Source organism: Ovis canadensis, chromosome 4 (genome assembly GCF_042477335.2).
Source record: "Ovis canadensis isolate MfBH-ARS-UI-01 breed Bighorn chromosome 4, ARS-UI_OviCan_v2, whole genome shotgun sequence".
Taxonomy (NCBI): Eukaryota; Metazoa; Chordata; class Mammalia; order Artiodactyla; family Bovidae; genus Ovis; species Ovis canadensis.
The window spans coordinates 81550398-81567145 of record NC_091248.1 but is presented as its reverse complement, the minus strand read 5'-3'; the positions used below and the strand labels follow the sequence as shown (position 1 = coordinate 81567145).

At 43.9% G+C, this 16748-nt stretch overlaps 1 protein-coding gene across 2 annotated transcripts in view; it reads left to right on the top strand.

Annotated features, from left to right (window-relative positions):
* Positions 1-16748, top strand: part of CHN2 (chimerin 2) — a 339845-nt gene that overhangs the window by 284844 nt on the left and 38253 nt on the right. For both annotated transcript variants that reach the window (XM_069588098.1, XM_069588099.1), the window contains exon 7: positions 14942-15019. In XM_069588098.1, the coding sequence (XP_069444199.1) occupies positions 14942-15019 (78 nt within the window). The remainder of the gene's footprint in view (positions 1-14941; positions 15020-16748) is intronic.

Genomic DNA, 16748 nt, shown 5'->3' with positions numbered 1-16748 from the left:
CACACCGAGTTCTGCCCTTCCCCTGCACTCTGCCTCTTTCATTGTCTTCATCTCTCGTAATGGAAGCTTCATCTCTAGTTGCTCAGGGCCTGAACTGTGCCATTGTCCTGGAGCCCTTCTGTTACTGAACAGGGTTCTTGGCCTCCTTCATCAACAGAAACTGATCAGAGGGCAGACAGGAAATTTAGGCAAAGCTTTACTGGGACCCCTGCTGTGGCAGACTGGCGTGAGAAGCTTCAGCAGGTTGCCTTGCTGGGTTGCTCCCTGAGGGCAAGGGGGCAAGCTGGTCCCTTGTATGGGTAGGGGTGTGTCCAGAGGGCTGGCTTAGGTGGTTTGCCCATGCCTTTGGTGGCGCTGTGTGCGGGCGGCCAGTGCCCTGCTTTTGCTCCTGGCTCTTCAGAAGTGGCAGTTGCCTTTTTTGTACCTTGTTGTCCCTAATTTGCCCCCAGTCCACACGCATGCAGTTATTTTAGCCCCGTACAGTTTCTCTGTATTTTCTTGCTCAAGGAGACATTTTTCCAGATGCAAGCACTGCAGCCAAGGGTCCCACTGTCTCACTTCCTCTTTCTTCTCTCTCACCTTGCATCCAACCTGTCAGCTGGTCCTGAGGGCTCCACTTTGAAACGATATCCAGAAACCTGCCCCCACCCACCACCACCCCTGCTCCTAGCCCAGGCCGAACCACTGTCTTCTCTTCACCTGGATTTCCTTAATAGCCTCGAACTGGCCTTCCTGCCTCCACCCTTGCCCTCCTAAGTCCTCCACACAACAGTCAGAGCGATGCTTTTTAAAGGTAATTCTGATCATACCGCACGTCTGCTTGGAGCCCTGCAGTGACTGCTCACGCCACTGAGAGTCAAAGCAGAAGTCCTTTCTCTCCCACCAGGCCCTCACTTCTCATGCATGCTGCTCTAGCCACTCGTGATGTTTGCTGTTTCCTAAACCCACCCTTGCCTTTACATTTGCTGTCCCCTCCGCCTGCTGTGCTCCTCCAGGTATCAACGTGGCTCACCCGTCACCTCCTGCCAGGCTTTGCCCAAGTGCCACCTTCTCAGCAAGCCTCCCCTGGCCATCCTGTTTTAAATGGCATCCTCACTCCCCATCACTCTCTATCCTGTATCCTTGTTTCTTTGTGACATTTATCGCTTTCTTGGAACAATATGTAATATGAGTTTTATTTATTGTCTGGTCTCTAAGTGCAGAGATTTTGGTCAGCTGTTCACTGCTATTTTCCACTGACCTAAAACAGTGCCTGATATATGATTGATACTTAGTAAATATTTGCTGAAGGAAGAAAGGGAGGGAGGAAGAAAGAATGAGGAAGAAAAGGAGGGAATGCAGGGAGGGGGAAGAAAGGAAGGAAAAAACTACATTTGAAACACATGATAGAGTCCTTTCATTGTGTTAAAACACAGCTAAGATCAAACTGGATGTGGTCATTTCACACTGAACTGCCCCTCTGCAGTACGCACGTGGACACTCTAGGATGAGAGAGTCTCTTCCCAGAGCTGGCCAGTGGCTAGTAGAAGTGTCTACATCATCACACATACCCTGACATTCCACCTGGGAAGGGGCTCCAGGGCTATATTCTTGGCACAAGGCTGGTCTTCCCAGCACATAGATAGGAGGTTCAGCTGCAGAATTCGAAAACCCCATCCACCTCTCACACAGGAGGCCAGAACTCATTTGAGATTCACATCTGGAATGTGCAAGCATCCTTATTTCAGAACTTCTGAGTTGGTAAATATCCCCAGGAACTGTATGACACAGGATCAGCTGTGAATGGTCCTGGGGACTCGTGTGTGGGTGATTGCTCACTGTGAAAAGCACAGTAGGGGATTTGAGATTTTGTGTGTGTGAAATTTTGAAAAAATGTTTAATAGGTGTCTTTGTCATTTATAACATGGGACAGTTTGCATGCAGAAAACAGCTGCTTAATTTGGTTTTTCCCTTTCGATAAAGATGCATCCTCATCCAACTGCTGACCAGAGGACCTGGTAGAAAAGCAGCTTGAGGCTCTGCCTGGCCCACTCTGCCCTGCAAACTGCCAGACTGCAGTAGGGCCATGCCATGCCTTGTTAAGTTGCTTCAGTCGTGTCCGACTCTGTGCGACCCTATAGACAGCAGTATGACAACAAAGTGCAATTCTGCAAACAGACAGCCTCTGGCTGAGATCTCTCAGGCTCAACTGAGTGAGCAACAGTGCCAGGGAGGGGGAAAGAGAGAAATACATTTGGGTTCTGCTCTACTGTTGAGTGCCATACCCAGAAACTGAGCATCTCTGACTTTTGTAATAAAATCCCTAAGTCAGTCATTTCGGGTACCTACCTCCTTGGTGGGAGATGGGAAGGTGCAAAGGAAGCAAACAACACAGAAAAGGACATTAAATACTGAATAAGAGAAAAGAGTCACATAGGGCCAAAAGGAAAATAGCTGGAGACTTTGTAATAGCTGCTTCTCCCTTAAAACTTTAATTCCCCGTTTTGGGTCTGAGTTTTATAAAAGGTCACCTAAAGTGTTGCAAGGCAGTTTTAGCAATGTGATCCCACAAATGCTCCAGTCTCTCAAAAATAACCCTGCTATCTTCTCTAAAACTCAGCTTTTGAGACCTGTGACTCCCAGTTTCAAAGTTCTTGCATCAGAAAATGGGTTACTACTCTCTGACATAAACCTCTTTGTTTTTCCTCTTTCAAAAACTGTGCACAAAACCAAAACACAAACAGCTACACATGGAAATGTGTGAAATGCTTAACACAACCTGAAAGGTCTTTGTCTGTAACAGGGAGTATCTTATGCGTCTACATCTAAGCAGACTGTGAGAAACAGCATTGGTGAGCCAAGATTGTTGACATCAACCTCAATAAAACAGGTGGAGAAGCAAAGTGGGAAGGACAGCAGTGTTAACATTGCACAATCAGTCAACCCCAGAAGCATCAGACTATTTATGTGCTTCCAAACAAGGTGGTTTTGGTTCATTTTGGAGACCCCACAGTCCTTCAGTTTGGGATGAACACTGTTGTGGATGAAGGAGATGAATTGTAGGACAGGCAGCAGGACTGGTCCTCCGGCTTTTTTGGGTCTCTTGAATTAAGAGTGGCCATCTGTTCCTGGAGCACAACTGGAGCAGCAGCTGGGCATGTTGTGCCATCAAAGGCTCAGGACACAGCAGGTTTGGAGGTCACCAGGAGTTTTAGGAGTCAGCCAGGTCAGCCCTTGATACCTGATGCTTTGATAGATTCCAATAAAGCCAGGATTATTCCACTTTGAAATGAGCATGTTGGCTGGAAGGATGGCAGGGTCCCACCCTGGTCTCTCTCACTTCTTTTGCTGTCCTGGGAATGAGTCTGCAGTTTAGTCATATCTTTTTGTTGCCTTCCTCCTCTTTCAGGACTGAAAACAAGCAAAGAATATAACAAACACTGACAGGCAGTTCTTAGGCAAAGCAACAGAGATTGGGCAGTATGGGGATATGCTCAGAGTTCATAGGATCTAGCAGGCTGGGCTTAGGAGTGTTGATAAAACAAGCTACCCCTTGGGTTGTTGTTGCTGAGCTGCTAAGTCATGTCTGACTCTTTGGGACCCTACAAACTGTAGCACGCCAGGCTTCCCTGTCCTTCACTACCTCCCAGCGTTTGCTCAAACTCATGCCTGTTGAGTCAGTGATGCCACACAACTATCTCATCCTCTGTCGTCCCTTTCTCTTGCCCTCAAGCTTTCCCAGCATCAGGTAGTTTCCAGTGAGTCAACTCTTCGCGTCAGGTGGCCAAAGAATTGAAGCTTCAGCTTCAGCGTCAGTCCTTTCAGTGAATATTTAGGCTTGAGTTCCTTTAGGATTGACTGGTTTGAGCTGGTTTTATCATTCAGCAACTTGGGCTTTTTAACTCAGTATTTGTAGTGTTTTCTCTTTCAATCAGAAATGGAGAACCAGATGCAGGACGCCACAGGAAAGACCACAATGAAAAGCTCTCAGGCCCTTAATCATCTGTCCTCTCTTAAGCATTCTCTCTCTCTCTCTCTCTCTCTCCCCCCCCCCCCCTCTCTCACACACACACACACACACACACGGGTGTGTATTTTAAATACTGAAATAATAAGTAGTAAGCATACATTTAATAAACCAGTATCCATCGCCATGGAAAAGAAATGCAAAAAAGCAAAATAGCTGTCTGGAGAGGCCTTACAAATAGCTGTGAAAAGAAGAGAGGCGAAAAGCAAAGGAGAAAAGGAAAGATATAAGCATCTGAATGCAGAGTTCCAAAGAATAGCAAGAAGAGATAAGAAAGCTTTCCTCAGCGATCAGTGCAAAGAAATAGAGGAAAACAACAGAACGGGAAAGACTAGAGATCTCTTTAAGAAAATTAGAGATACCAAGGAAACATTTCATGCAAAGATGGGCTCGATAAAGGACAGAAATAGTGTGGACCTAACAGAAGCAGAAGATATTAAGAACAGGTGGCAAGAATACACAGAAGAACTGTACAAAAAAGATCTTCACGATCCAGATAATCATGATGATGTGATCACTAATCTAGAGCCAGACATCTTGGAATGTGAAGTCAAGTGGGCCTTAGAAAGCATCACTACGAACAAAGCTAGTGGAGGTGATAGAATTCCAGTTGAGCTGTTTCAAATCCTGAAAGATGATGCTGTGAAAGTGCTGCACTCAGTGTGCCAGCAAATTTGGAAAGCTCAGCAGTGGCCACAGGACTGGTAAAGGGCAGTTGTCATTCCAATCCCAAAGAAAGGCAATGCCAAAGAATGCTCAAACTACCACACAATTGCAGTCATCTCACATGTTAGTAAAGTAATGCTCAAAATTCTCCAAGCCAGGCTTCAGCAATACGTGAACCATGAACTTCCAGATGTTCAAGCTGGTTTTAGAAAAGGCCGAGGAACCAGAGATCAAATTGCCAACATCCGCTGGACCATGGAAAAAGCAAGAGAGTTCCAGAAAAATATCTATTTCTGCATTATTGACTATGCCAAAGCCTTTGACTATGTGGATCACAATAAACTGTGGAAAATCCTGAAAGACATGGGAATACCAGACCAATTCACCTGCCTCTTGAGAAATCTGTATGCAGGTCAGGAAGCAACAGTTAGAACTGGACATGGAACAACAGACTGCTTCCAAATAGGAAAAGGAGTAGGTCAAGGCTGTATATTGTCACCCTGCTTATTTAACTTATATGCAGAGTACACCATGAGAAACGCTGGACTGGAAGAAGCACAAGCTGGAATCAAGATTGCCTGGAGAAATATCAATAACCTCAGATATGCAGATGACACCACCCTTATGGCAGAAAGTGAAGAGGAACTAAAAAGCCTCTTGATGAAAGTGAAAGAGGAGAATGAAAAAGTTGGCTTAAAGCTCAACATTCAGAAAATGAAGATCATGGCATCTGGTCCCATCACTTCATGGGAAATAGATGGGGAAACAGTGGAAACAGTGTCAGACTTTAATTTTTTGGGCTCCCAAATCACTGCAGATGGTGACTGCAGCCATGAAATTAAAAGACGCTTACTCCTTGGAAGGAAAGTTATGACCAACCTAGATAGTATATTCAAAAGCAGAGACATTACTTTGCCGACTAAGTTCTGTCTAGTCAAGGCTATGGTTTTGTGGTCTTGTATGGATGTGAGAGTTGGACTGTGAAGAAAGCTGAGTGCCAAAGAATTAATGCTTTTGAGGTGTGGTGTAGGAGAAGACTCTTGAGAGTCCCTTGGACTGCAAGGAGATCCAACCAGTCCATTCTGAAGGAGATCAACCCTGGGATTTCTTTGGAAGGAATGCTGCTAAAGCTGAAGCTCCAGTACTTTGGCCACCTCATGCGAAGAGTTGACTTATTGGAAAAGACTCTGATGCTGGGAGGGATTGGGGGCAGGAGGAGAAGGGGACGCCAGAGGATGAGATGGCTGGATGGCATCACGGACTCGATGAACATGAGTTTGGATAAACTCAGGGAGTTAGTGATGGACAGGGAGGCCTGGCGTGCTGCGATTCATGGGGTCACAAAGAGTCGGACATGACTGAGTGACTGAACTGAACTGAACTGAACTATCCAGCGATTAAAATTATGTATGTGACCCAGAGAGAGTAATAGCAAAGGAAAAACCAGATTTCTTACCAACCTTCTGGGCTGAATGAATGATTGCAGCATTTTGCTGGGTGTCTTTGCATCTAGGCTGACTTTAATATTTTGTAACTTTAGGGAAATAACGTGCAGTCCAGACTCATTACTCAACCCCGGAACCTCAGACATATGTGTGGGAAGTACACTGATGGCCAAAGCAAAAAAAAAAAAAATAAATAAGAGCAACTTTTTAAAATTAGAAGTCATTTGGATGGAAGGCAAGAAAAATAGAAAGACTGCAAAAAAAAAAAAAAGGTTTATTTTGTGAAACAAAACTTTCATGAGAACTAGTGTTGGCCTCATGCTAGTCACTGGAGGTATACTGGGTAGAACAACTCAGGGGAGGGCCCCATTTTAAAAGCTGGTAATAAATCCTCTAGACACAGAGAGGAGGAAAGGAGCCCCAAGTCAGTCGTGAGCAGTTTCCACTATTGATGGGCTGCAATGGTCAGGGATTTCCACGAGAAGAAAGTCAGGAGACCTGAACATATTCCCCACTTCCACTAGGACCTTGGTTTTTGCATCTGTAAAATGAGAATAACAATGCCCACTCTTCCTTCCTCATGTAATAGAGACGTTACTGAACCAAACTTTCATTCATCCTCAAGCAGTAAAGCCCATCTACTGATCCCAGGTTGTGGTGAAGGAAAGTGCAGCATTTATTGTAAGGCACCAGACAGAGTCCAGGGCAGCTAATTCTTGAAAGGCTCAAACTCGCCAATAGGTTCCAGGGAGGCATTTTTAAAGGCAAGGGGGGGGAGGGGAGTCACAGGGTATGTGATCATGTGATGCACAGTCCTCTGATTGGTTGACCGTGAGGTATCAGGGCAGTGTCATACAGGTTAGTAAGATCAGTCCTTAGCCTCCGGCCAGTCTGGGGACTACAAGCTTATGGCATCATGTAGTCAACTGCTTCAGTATCTGCAAAATGACTCAGAAATGTGTGTTAGATACTGTTATTGATGTACTTATGGGAGGAACTGAAGATTCTATGACTGCCATATGGCTGATCTACCATTTAAATTGTTACCAGTGCTTCTGGCCCAACTGCTATTTTTGTTTTTACATGTTCACATCCTTACAATCGTTAATTCCTCAGCCAGGGTTTTGTGGCTCAGGGGACACCTTGAAGACTAGAGGTTTTCTACAAACAAGAGGCAGGCAGAGGACATGGATGACAGGGTGTCTGTCTCAGGCCCCTAGGGGTCTGCTTGATTACAGAGATACCATATAATATAATGTAGACCACAAATATACAATGTTACTTTTAATATTCTGGTCCTGAATTTGGTTGTGACCCTTAGGACGTGACCATGGGGCAGAGTGCCCCTGTTTCTAGTACCCCTTCTTATGACACCAGAGATCTGATAGCTTGGTCAGAAGGAAACCCCAAAGGGCATGGCCCCTGGGTGTTATGTCAGAGACTCACTAGAGTAAATTGACTGGATGACTAGGTTTTGATGATGATAAACCTCTACAGTGGTACTTTGACTTCAAGATATTTATAGCTGTGAGCAATCATTTAGCAAAATTTATCCAGCACCTACTTTGTGCCAGGTTTGAGGTATAACACTGGGGTCACTGCTTATGACCCGAGCACACACAGTATCTGATCTCATAAAGCCAGAAGTCTTGGTTGGGGGGGAGGGGGATGGTCATAGGTAATAATTTAAAAATCATACTGTTCATTCATGGTTATATAGTCTTAAGGTGGCCAGAAGAAAGGGTGGGAGGAGAAGCTGGAAGGGTGGCACCACACAGGCCCGTAAAGGCCATGATATGGATTTTTGCCTTTGACAGTCTGTGGAGTTCTAAGTGGCATGACGGGAGGTGAGGGTGGGGTGGGCATGAATAGAAGCATTTTCACATTCTGTGTTTGAAAAGGTATTGACTCCTATGGCAGGGGTGGTTTTCAATAGCATGTAATCCATTCATACTTCCATCTTCTCTAATAATCCCCCTGAAGTGAAGTGCTTCAGATTAGTGCAGTGGTTTCCAATGGTAGGAGTACATTAGAATTCCCACGGGGGGGATTTTTAAAGGTCCAGGCCCATCCACAGAAATTTGGATATCATTGGTCTGAGTGAAGCTTGAATGCGGCTTGTTTGTTCATTTGTGTTCCCTGGGTGATTCTAATGGTCAGGGAAGGTTGAGACCCACAGGTACAGAAGAAAGCATGCAACAGGGATCCTCAAAGTGTGGTCCCTGGACCAGCAATATCAGCGTCACCTGGGAGCCTGTCAGCGATGCAGATTCTTCGGCCTGATCTCACACTGACTGAGCCAGAAAGCTTGGGGCCCAGCAGTCTGTGTTTGAACCAGACCTCCGGGGGTCCTGGGATCCTAGAAGTGTAAAAAGTGCTCGCTTTCGAAGGTTGCAGGCAAGAGAAACTGGAGTTTGGATCTGGGTCTAGACCTGGTTGTGGAATAGCTCTCTGATGGGGGAGGGGGCACAAATCATTAAACTTCCCTGATCCTCAGTCTCTCCAGCTGCAAAAAGAGCAGGTGGGATTAAATGAGCCCATAGACTATCTATGATGTTAAGAATGTATCTTTTGTGCACACTAAAGCTAATAAATTTGAGGTCTTTATAATGTACTTTAAAATTTGTATTTTTATATCATGGAACCAGAACACAATCACTGTAGGAAGCTCAAAATATACAGGAAAGAATAAAGATGAAAATGAATGTGAATTAAAATTTCTCTACTTAGAGATAACTGTTGCCTTACCGCCAATATTTGGTATATTGAAGATATTTTGGTGTGTTTTTTGGTATTTTCTGCGTGATTGAAGTCATACTATGTTAGGTTTATGAGCCTGCTTCTCATCTAACATTATATTAGGTGAGAATATCCCTTCTTCACTCAAAGTTATTTTAATCATCTTTGTTAATATCTACCTAATATTCTATTGCATATTTATACCATAATGTATTTAACCTTACCCCACCTTCAATGTTTAAGCCTTTTCTTATTTCTTGTTATTATTATGATATGTATCTATCTACTAATTCTTTGTTTGAAGACCTCCTTAAGAGAATCCTAGAAATAGAATCATTGGATCAATGTACATGGGGCATTTGATACACTGACAGTTTTTTCCCCAGCAATGGGCCACTTATTACAAACAGAAGCATTCTATTAGCGAGCTGTCCCCATGATATCCTCACCAGCATCAGTAATACTGATCTTCATTTCATATACTACCATGAGGCAGCAGATGCCTGCATCTACAGGGTAGTGTGTGTAACAGGGGTATAGCTCAGGCTTTCAGCCTCTTAGGGGGACTCAGACCTGAGATGGAAGTGAGAGGGGCCCCAGGAGGAATAGGACTGGGATTGGAATAGGTGCAGAGAGACTGTCTTGGGACTGATGATGGCATTTTCAAAAAGCCCTCCTTAAAATGTACCACAGAAATGTACTGAGCACCTATGGAAGAACTACAGATTGACATAAGTCAACTTTTCTAGAAATTGGTACTAAAAAGGCAGAATGTTGTGGTCCCCAGAGGCCAAGATGCAGGTCTGCCTGAAGCCAGGTGGAGAAGGGACCTTTGATTAAATGAGCTTCTGGGATCCCTGTGTTTTTACAATGCTCTGACTAAAGTCAGAGCAGAGGGAAAGGGACCTTTGATTAAATGAGCTTCTGGGGTCCCTGTGTTTTTACGATGCTCATTACTAAAGTCAGAGCAGAGGGAAAGGCTTCCCCTTTCTCCCGCCATCCCTGAGCATGTTGTACGCACATGCGCCCCAGTGCACTTTGTTCCCCTGTCTTCCTGCCCAGTGCCTCTTTCTTCTTCTTTGTCTTCATCTGACAGACTTCCACTGCCTCTGGCTACCTGACGCCTCCTTGGGTGCAAGATCCTCATCACGGAGACAAAAAGCAGTGAGAGGCCATACACAGAAAATAGAATCCCAGCCCTCATTTATAAAAAAGGAAAAGGGAAGTGGTGAGCTTATTTCACCATTTATTTATAGCCCCACCTACTAACAGAAGTATCTTAAGTCGTGTCTGCTTTGGCAGAGGCCCCATTGAGCGCAAAAGTCTCCTCAGTGAAACCAGACCAGGCCACACCAGTCCTGAGAGTTGTTAACAAGTTAACTATGGGGAAGAGAGTAATTCTGGCATTTTAGCCTCTGAATATTTCAAAATGTGAACAATATTTGGATGAGAGGCAGTTTAGAGGATGGTTAAAAGCATAGATTTAGTGTTACACCCAAAAGAACTGGCACAGGTGTTCAAACAAAAAACCTGTTCAAGAATATTCTTAGCAGCAGTAGTCACAGTAGCCAAAAGGTGAAAATAGCCCACATGTACATCCCCTGGGGATAAACAATATGTGGACCATCCATAGCAAGGTATGCAATGGATTACTACTGAGCAATAAAAAGTAAGAAGTCAAGACACAAAAGGCCACAGATTGCATATTTTATTTATATAAAGTATTCAGAATAGGCAGATCCATAGAGAAAGCAGATTAGTGGTTGCCAGAGGCCGGAGGGAAAAGGGAATTGTGAGTGCTTAATTGGGTAAAAGATTTCATTTTGAATGATGGAAATGATCTGGAACTAGACAGTGGTAATGCTTGCAGGACATTGTGAATGTATGTAATGCCACTGAATTGCTGAATTATACTTTTAAATTGTTAAAATGATAGATTTGCTGTTATGCTGATTTTATCACAATAAAAAATAAACTGATTTTGGGGAACAAAAACAACCAAAAAATAGCATAGACCTAGGCATTGTGCCTAGGTTCTAATCTCAGCTTTACCACTTATCAGCTATGTGACCTTGAGCAAATCACTTAAATGTTCAGTTCCCATTTTCTCATCTGTAAAGTGGAAGTAATTATAACAGTACCTACCTCAGAGGGTTATAAAACTTAAGCCAATTTATACAAAGTGTTTAGAAGGGCCCAGGTGGCTCAGTGGTAAAGAATCTGCCTGCCAATGCAGGAATGTGGCTTCAACCCCTGGGTCGGGAAGATACCCTGGAGAAACAAAATGCAATCCACTCCAGTATTCTTGTCTGGAGAATCCCATGGACAGAGGAGCCTGAAAGGCTACAGTCCATGGGATTACAAAGAGTCGGACATGACTGAGCAACTGAGCATGCGCGCATGCAAAGTGCTTAGCTTATTAAATACCTGACACAGAGAAAGTGTGCTGTAAATGTCTGTTATTAATCTAACCCCTGTATTCTCAACTGGGGGCCGTTTTTCCTCAGAGGAGGAGTGTGGTGGTCTGGAGAGATTTGTGGTATCACAATTGAGGGGTGCAGCTGGCATCTAGTAGGTAGCGCCAGGGATGCCGCTAAACATTGTACAATGCACAGGACAGCTCCCACAGCAAAGAATTATCCAACCCCAAATTTCAGTGGTTCCAAGGCTGACAATAGGGATTGAACCCCCGTCCCCTGCATCAGAAGTGCAGCATCTTGACCACCAGGGAAGCCCGACAATCCCTGGTTTAAAGAGGTTGTAGGCACATGCACTTTCTCTTATAAATATGTAAATGAAAATAGGTCAGATAGAAATTTTTGTCAGGAAAAGACGGCCAGCCTGTCTCTGTATATTAGAGCACATGTGTTAGACTTTGTAGGGGTATAGAAGAGACCCAGCCATGGTCCTGGAGGAGCTTGGATAAGAACTCTGTGTAGCGGGGCTGTTTAAGAGGCAAGTTTTTACCAAGTGACTTTTGTAAGCATTTTTCCTTTAATATGAGGGTGACCTGGGGCCATCCACACTTCTCAGAATAATGTTTGCTCAGCTGCCAACCTTAACAGTTCCCTATAAAGATGCATCTTAAGTGAACAGTGTCTGTTTACATGCCTGAATGTATCTTGTGTTCGGGTAAATTCTATTGAACAAATATCTGAAAAAGAAATCCCTGTCACAAATAGAAATAAAAAGTACTTGTTAAGAGTAAAAGCACAGACATAAGAAAAATGTTAAAGCTTATATTCAACCATTCACACACCGAAAGGTAAAGGAGACCCCTTTTGCCCACTTTCCATTGAAAGAGTTATTTTATTCAGATTCTAAAGCCATGTCGCCATATAATTAATCTAATTCGGATCACAGAATATGTGCTCACACAGAATGACTTGCTGTCAAAAGCTCTGTCTTGATTTGCTAGCTGGGAAGTTTAGAGAAGGGACCCTTATTCTCCTCTCTGGCTTTTTGCCTTTAGGCTAAGGACTAGAAGACTGTTAAAGGCATGCCAGACCTTCACTCAATCCCTGTGTGTGGCAGATGTCCTCTAGGATTGGGCAACAGGAAGGAGGGCTAAGGAATCTGGTGGAGACCATCAGGAGGGCAGACCCCTGGGGGTTTACACTCTTGGAAGCTAAAGCATGGTGATGGATGGGGCAAGAGACCCACTCCATGCAGCCACTTTCGCACACCTTCCTCCATTATTCTGGTTTCCTACATGTATAGGTGCTTTCTGACAACTTATTTAACGCCTACTAAAGGAATCCTATTAGACACTCTTGTAGGAGGAAAAAAAAAGTGAACCAGACATAAAACGTATCACAGTGGATTCTCAATATGGCAGACTATAAGACCTGTTATAATTCACTCTAAGAGAGAAAGTGATTAAGTGCAATAAGAAAAATGTGAGAAAAACACCATGGATTCCAAAGCAGTGTTTGCCTCCAATGGGGAGTTTGGAGAAGTCTTTTTGGAGAGGGAGGTATTTGAGTTAGAATGTGAAGGTTGGTGGATATGTAAACATGGAAATGGTGCTAGAAAATGCTAAAAGACAGAGCAAGCTACCAAGGTGCAAAGTTGAGTATGTCAGAGAAGTTTTGTAGGATTTGTGGTGGGGAGTATAGGGAAGTAGATAAGATAGATAGGTTGAGATGAGCTCATGTAAAACCCACAGTACAAGGATGCAGTCAAGCCGGGGGGAATCACTGACATTTCTGAGCAAAGGTGGAGTGGACTAAGAAGCCTGTTGGGTAGCTGTGTGGAAGGTAGACTGGACAGAGATCTAGGCTCTGAGTTATTGTGGGACAAGAATGGTAAGGAGGGCACAGACTTGACCAATATTTCAGATAAAGCATTTGGCAAGACTCAGTGGGTGACGCAGCACTGCACTGCCTACCTCGGTGCTAGGGTATGGGCTTCTGAACACAGGTGCTGGGTGCAGATGTTTCGGGTTCTAGTCCTGGCTCTGCTGCCTAAACTAGTTACATGTCCTTGAAATCTCTCTTAATCTCCTCATCCACAAAATGGAAATAAAAGTCTTATTTTGCATATACATGAGCTGTAGATTAAATGAGTCAGTGCACTTAACACATTCTGAATCTTGTCTGGCTTAACAAGCTAATGTGTTCAAAAGCCCAATATAAAAATTGATTGTTATTATTATCAGAAGTTAAAAGGAGGTGAAATGAGAGGCAGGACATCTGAACCAAGTTGGAATTTAATTGCCAGGAATAAAGAATTATACAAGGAAAAGATTGATGTTTTGTTACTCTCCCCGTGGCTGCTTGGAAGGGCTGGAATGTGGGGCCACATAGAGGATGGGATGAAATTCATGGACAGTCCCATCTGCATCATGGTCCAGCCATCCACGTTCTTGCTTTCCAGTTCCAAAAGCATTGATTTTATTGTCTGGCATTAGCTGCATTAAACTTTGCCAACAGATTAGGAGTACTCATTAAGAGATAATGATTTCCTCACTTCTATTAATGCAGAGACCTGGAACCAGAAAACCAGGGTCCCGAGAGAGACCATCAAACAGATGATGCTTTTATGAGCCAGGAGGGCATTAGCTTGGATACTAACAGAATTAACATTGAAAATGTTTTATTTAAAAGAAAAAAAAACTATGATGTTTTAGTTTTTAGTTAAGGAATACTGCCTTCTTTGTGGTGCGTGGGGAATTTGATGGGGGTATCCTGAGGCAAGACATCCTCTCCCTTATTTTAAACTTGTAACTGTAGATCCCAGAGCTGAAACACTATATACAGTTCTTATATGCCCCATTCAGTGGTCAGACTGTTCTAATTTAATGTAAGCAGAAGAATAAAAATTAAGCTTTCAAGTGCTGGGGCAGATTTTTTTTTTTTTTAAGAGACGCACGCTTTATCCCCTATATGATTAAACAGTCATTAGGGTTTAAAGGTTTAATCTGCTGGAATTCAGCCCAGAATGGGGTTCAGAGCCCCAGAATAATTGGATACAGCCTCAGGCTTTGAAGATCAGAGTTGGTTGGTTGGGGGTGTGTGTGTGTGAAATATGCTAGCAAGTATCTGAGGTCTCTCCTTTGCAATGCGCTGTGGCAGGAGGAATTAAGCTCCAGCCCCTGCCTCCTCCATTGATTCCTCAGGGGCTGACTGGATACAGCTTCTGGGGGGTGCTGCGCTCATGAATGTGTGCTATTGTTCCAGGCACACGTCGGCCTTAAGAAATAACACAGAACAAAACAGGCCTGTCCTTATTCAGATGCAGAGCCCTCTCCATCACTCAAATGGGCCCTTCCAGGTCACATGCCCCAGGCCTCTGCAGACAGAACGCAGCTGCCTCGAATCTGCTGCCTAACATTAGCCGCAGTTCAAAAAATCTGACGGCGCTGCACTGCCCAGGCTCCGCAGAGGAAACCAGAAGGATCTGGGGTCCAGTCACTATGTTCTCCGAGGAACTGTGGCTGGAGAATGAGAAGAAGTGTGCTGTGGTTCGGAAGCCTAAGCCAGGCAGAAAACGCCAGGAGCTGCTGGCCGTGGCACTTGGGGTGAAGGTGGGAGTCAAAGGCGCCTTTCTCTGGCCCCCTCTCAAACTCTTTGCCTGTCCACAGATCTCCTCCCTGGTCCGAAGGGCCGCCCTCACACACAACGACAACCACTTCAACTATGAGAAGACACACAACTTTAAGGTAAGCAAACCTCTGCATGCTTTCTTCTGTTATAAAAGGGCAGGTGGAGAGCTCCAGGCCACGGTTTCTGTCTGGGCTTTGGTAAAGTCAAGAGACGGCAGATTTTCTGTTTTCCACATTGAGTTACTTGCTCTGAATCAAATCAAACAGGAGGTTTCAGAAAGCAGTTTGCTTGATGCTAATGTTCAGAAACACCTCTATGTATGTTAACTGAGTTCTAATGAATTCGGCCCATTTCCTCTCCGCATTCCCATGTCCAGTGAAAGAAAAACAGAGCATGCCCAATCTTTGGCATTTAGAGGTCATCTGGGGAATATCAAGCAGTACTTTTCCACTCGGAGTAGCAGTAAAGAATATTGTTATCTGTGAGCAAGTGGAAACAGTTGCCCGTTTCACATTTTGTGTTTTGTCTTTTGTTTTCAGGGATGCTAACTCTTTGGGTTTATGTGTAGACAGCTGTGAAAGCAAATGATGACGGGAGATACCATCCAGTAGCTTTTGTTTGTGCTTGAGGTACAGGGGGCGCCCTGGCAGCCTTGCCAAGCTCCTTCTGGTCCCAGCCTTGGTCTTGCTCACCAGACCAAACAAAAAGATAGAAAGAGCTGGCGGGGGGTTGAGTGGATTTTCCCATGTGTATTTATAAACTGGAAATACCACTATCTTCATTTCAGACTAGCACTTGGAGAAACGGCCTGCCGTCAGAAAATTATGGCCTGTTTCCTTTGACCCGATGTGTTTTCCAAGAAGGGCCAGGAGGAGGTTCTGATGCCAAATTGCCTGGTTTGAGATGCCCTTGAGTGCAGGAGAGACAGGACAGAGTTAGAGGCTTTACACCAGCGCAGGGGCTGACCGTGTGGAAGCTGGAGAGAATGGAGATGAAGGATCTAGGAAGAAGAGACAGGAGCAGCTAAATGTAAATTGTATTCTTTTTTAAAAATTCTTTTCCTTTAGGGTCAGTAGCCCAAGAAACTTTTGGAACTGGAGAACCATTTGTCAGAAGTGACCAGGAAATCCTAGTTCATTCTGTTGCTTTCCTACCCTTCATACAGACAGATGTGTGTCTATTAAATATACATTTGTGTTCGTTTGGTCTGTTTGCCCTGCTTCTGTTTTTAGAAAGCAAGGAGCTCAGACATTTGCATGCTATAATTGAACTGAGGCATAGAGTTATCCAGCCCTCCGGATTTAGCATGAGAGTGAATAATTGCATTAGATAGGTCCTTATCCATGCCAAGGCTCTTGTTATTTCTCCCACCACTGAGTAGTGACAATTCTAATTTGGGGCATCACTGAATAGTGACAGGTCTAATTTATGTTTTTTTTTCTTTTTCCTCTTTTCTATCTTTACCCTAATTAATTTTTTTTTTAATTTTAAGGAAGTGTTTTTCTGACTTTTGGCAGAAATTCCTGATCCTTTGCCTCCTGTATTTGCACCACCATGAATGGGAGGATGGATCTTGGACTTGCTTTTTTTTTTTCCTCCCTCTTGAAAATTCTGATTCTTTTGGCTTTAAGATCCAGCTGGACTTTTGCCCTATTGCAATATATGTTTGCATGGAATAGCTTTCCTCTATAGATACTGTGTCTGAGTTTGTGTGAAGAACACACAAGTGTATTTAGTTGATTGGTACTTCAAAATTAATTTCAGTCTTTTTTTCATCTTAGATCTCTGCATAGGACATAAAAACATTTAAACCAAAAGGATAGTTGAACCTTATCTTCTCAAGTA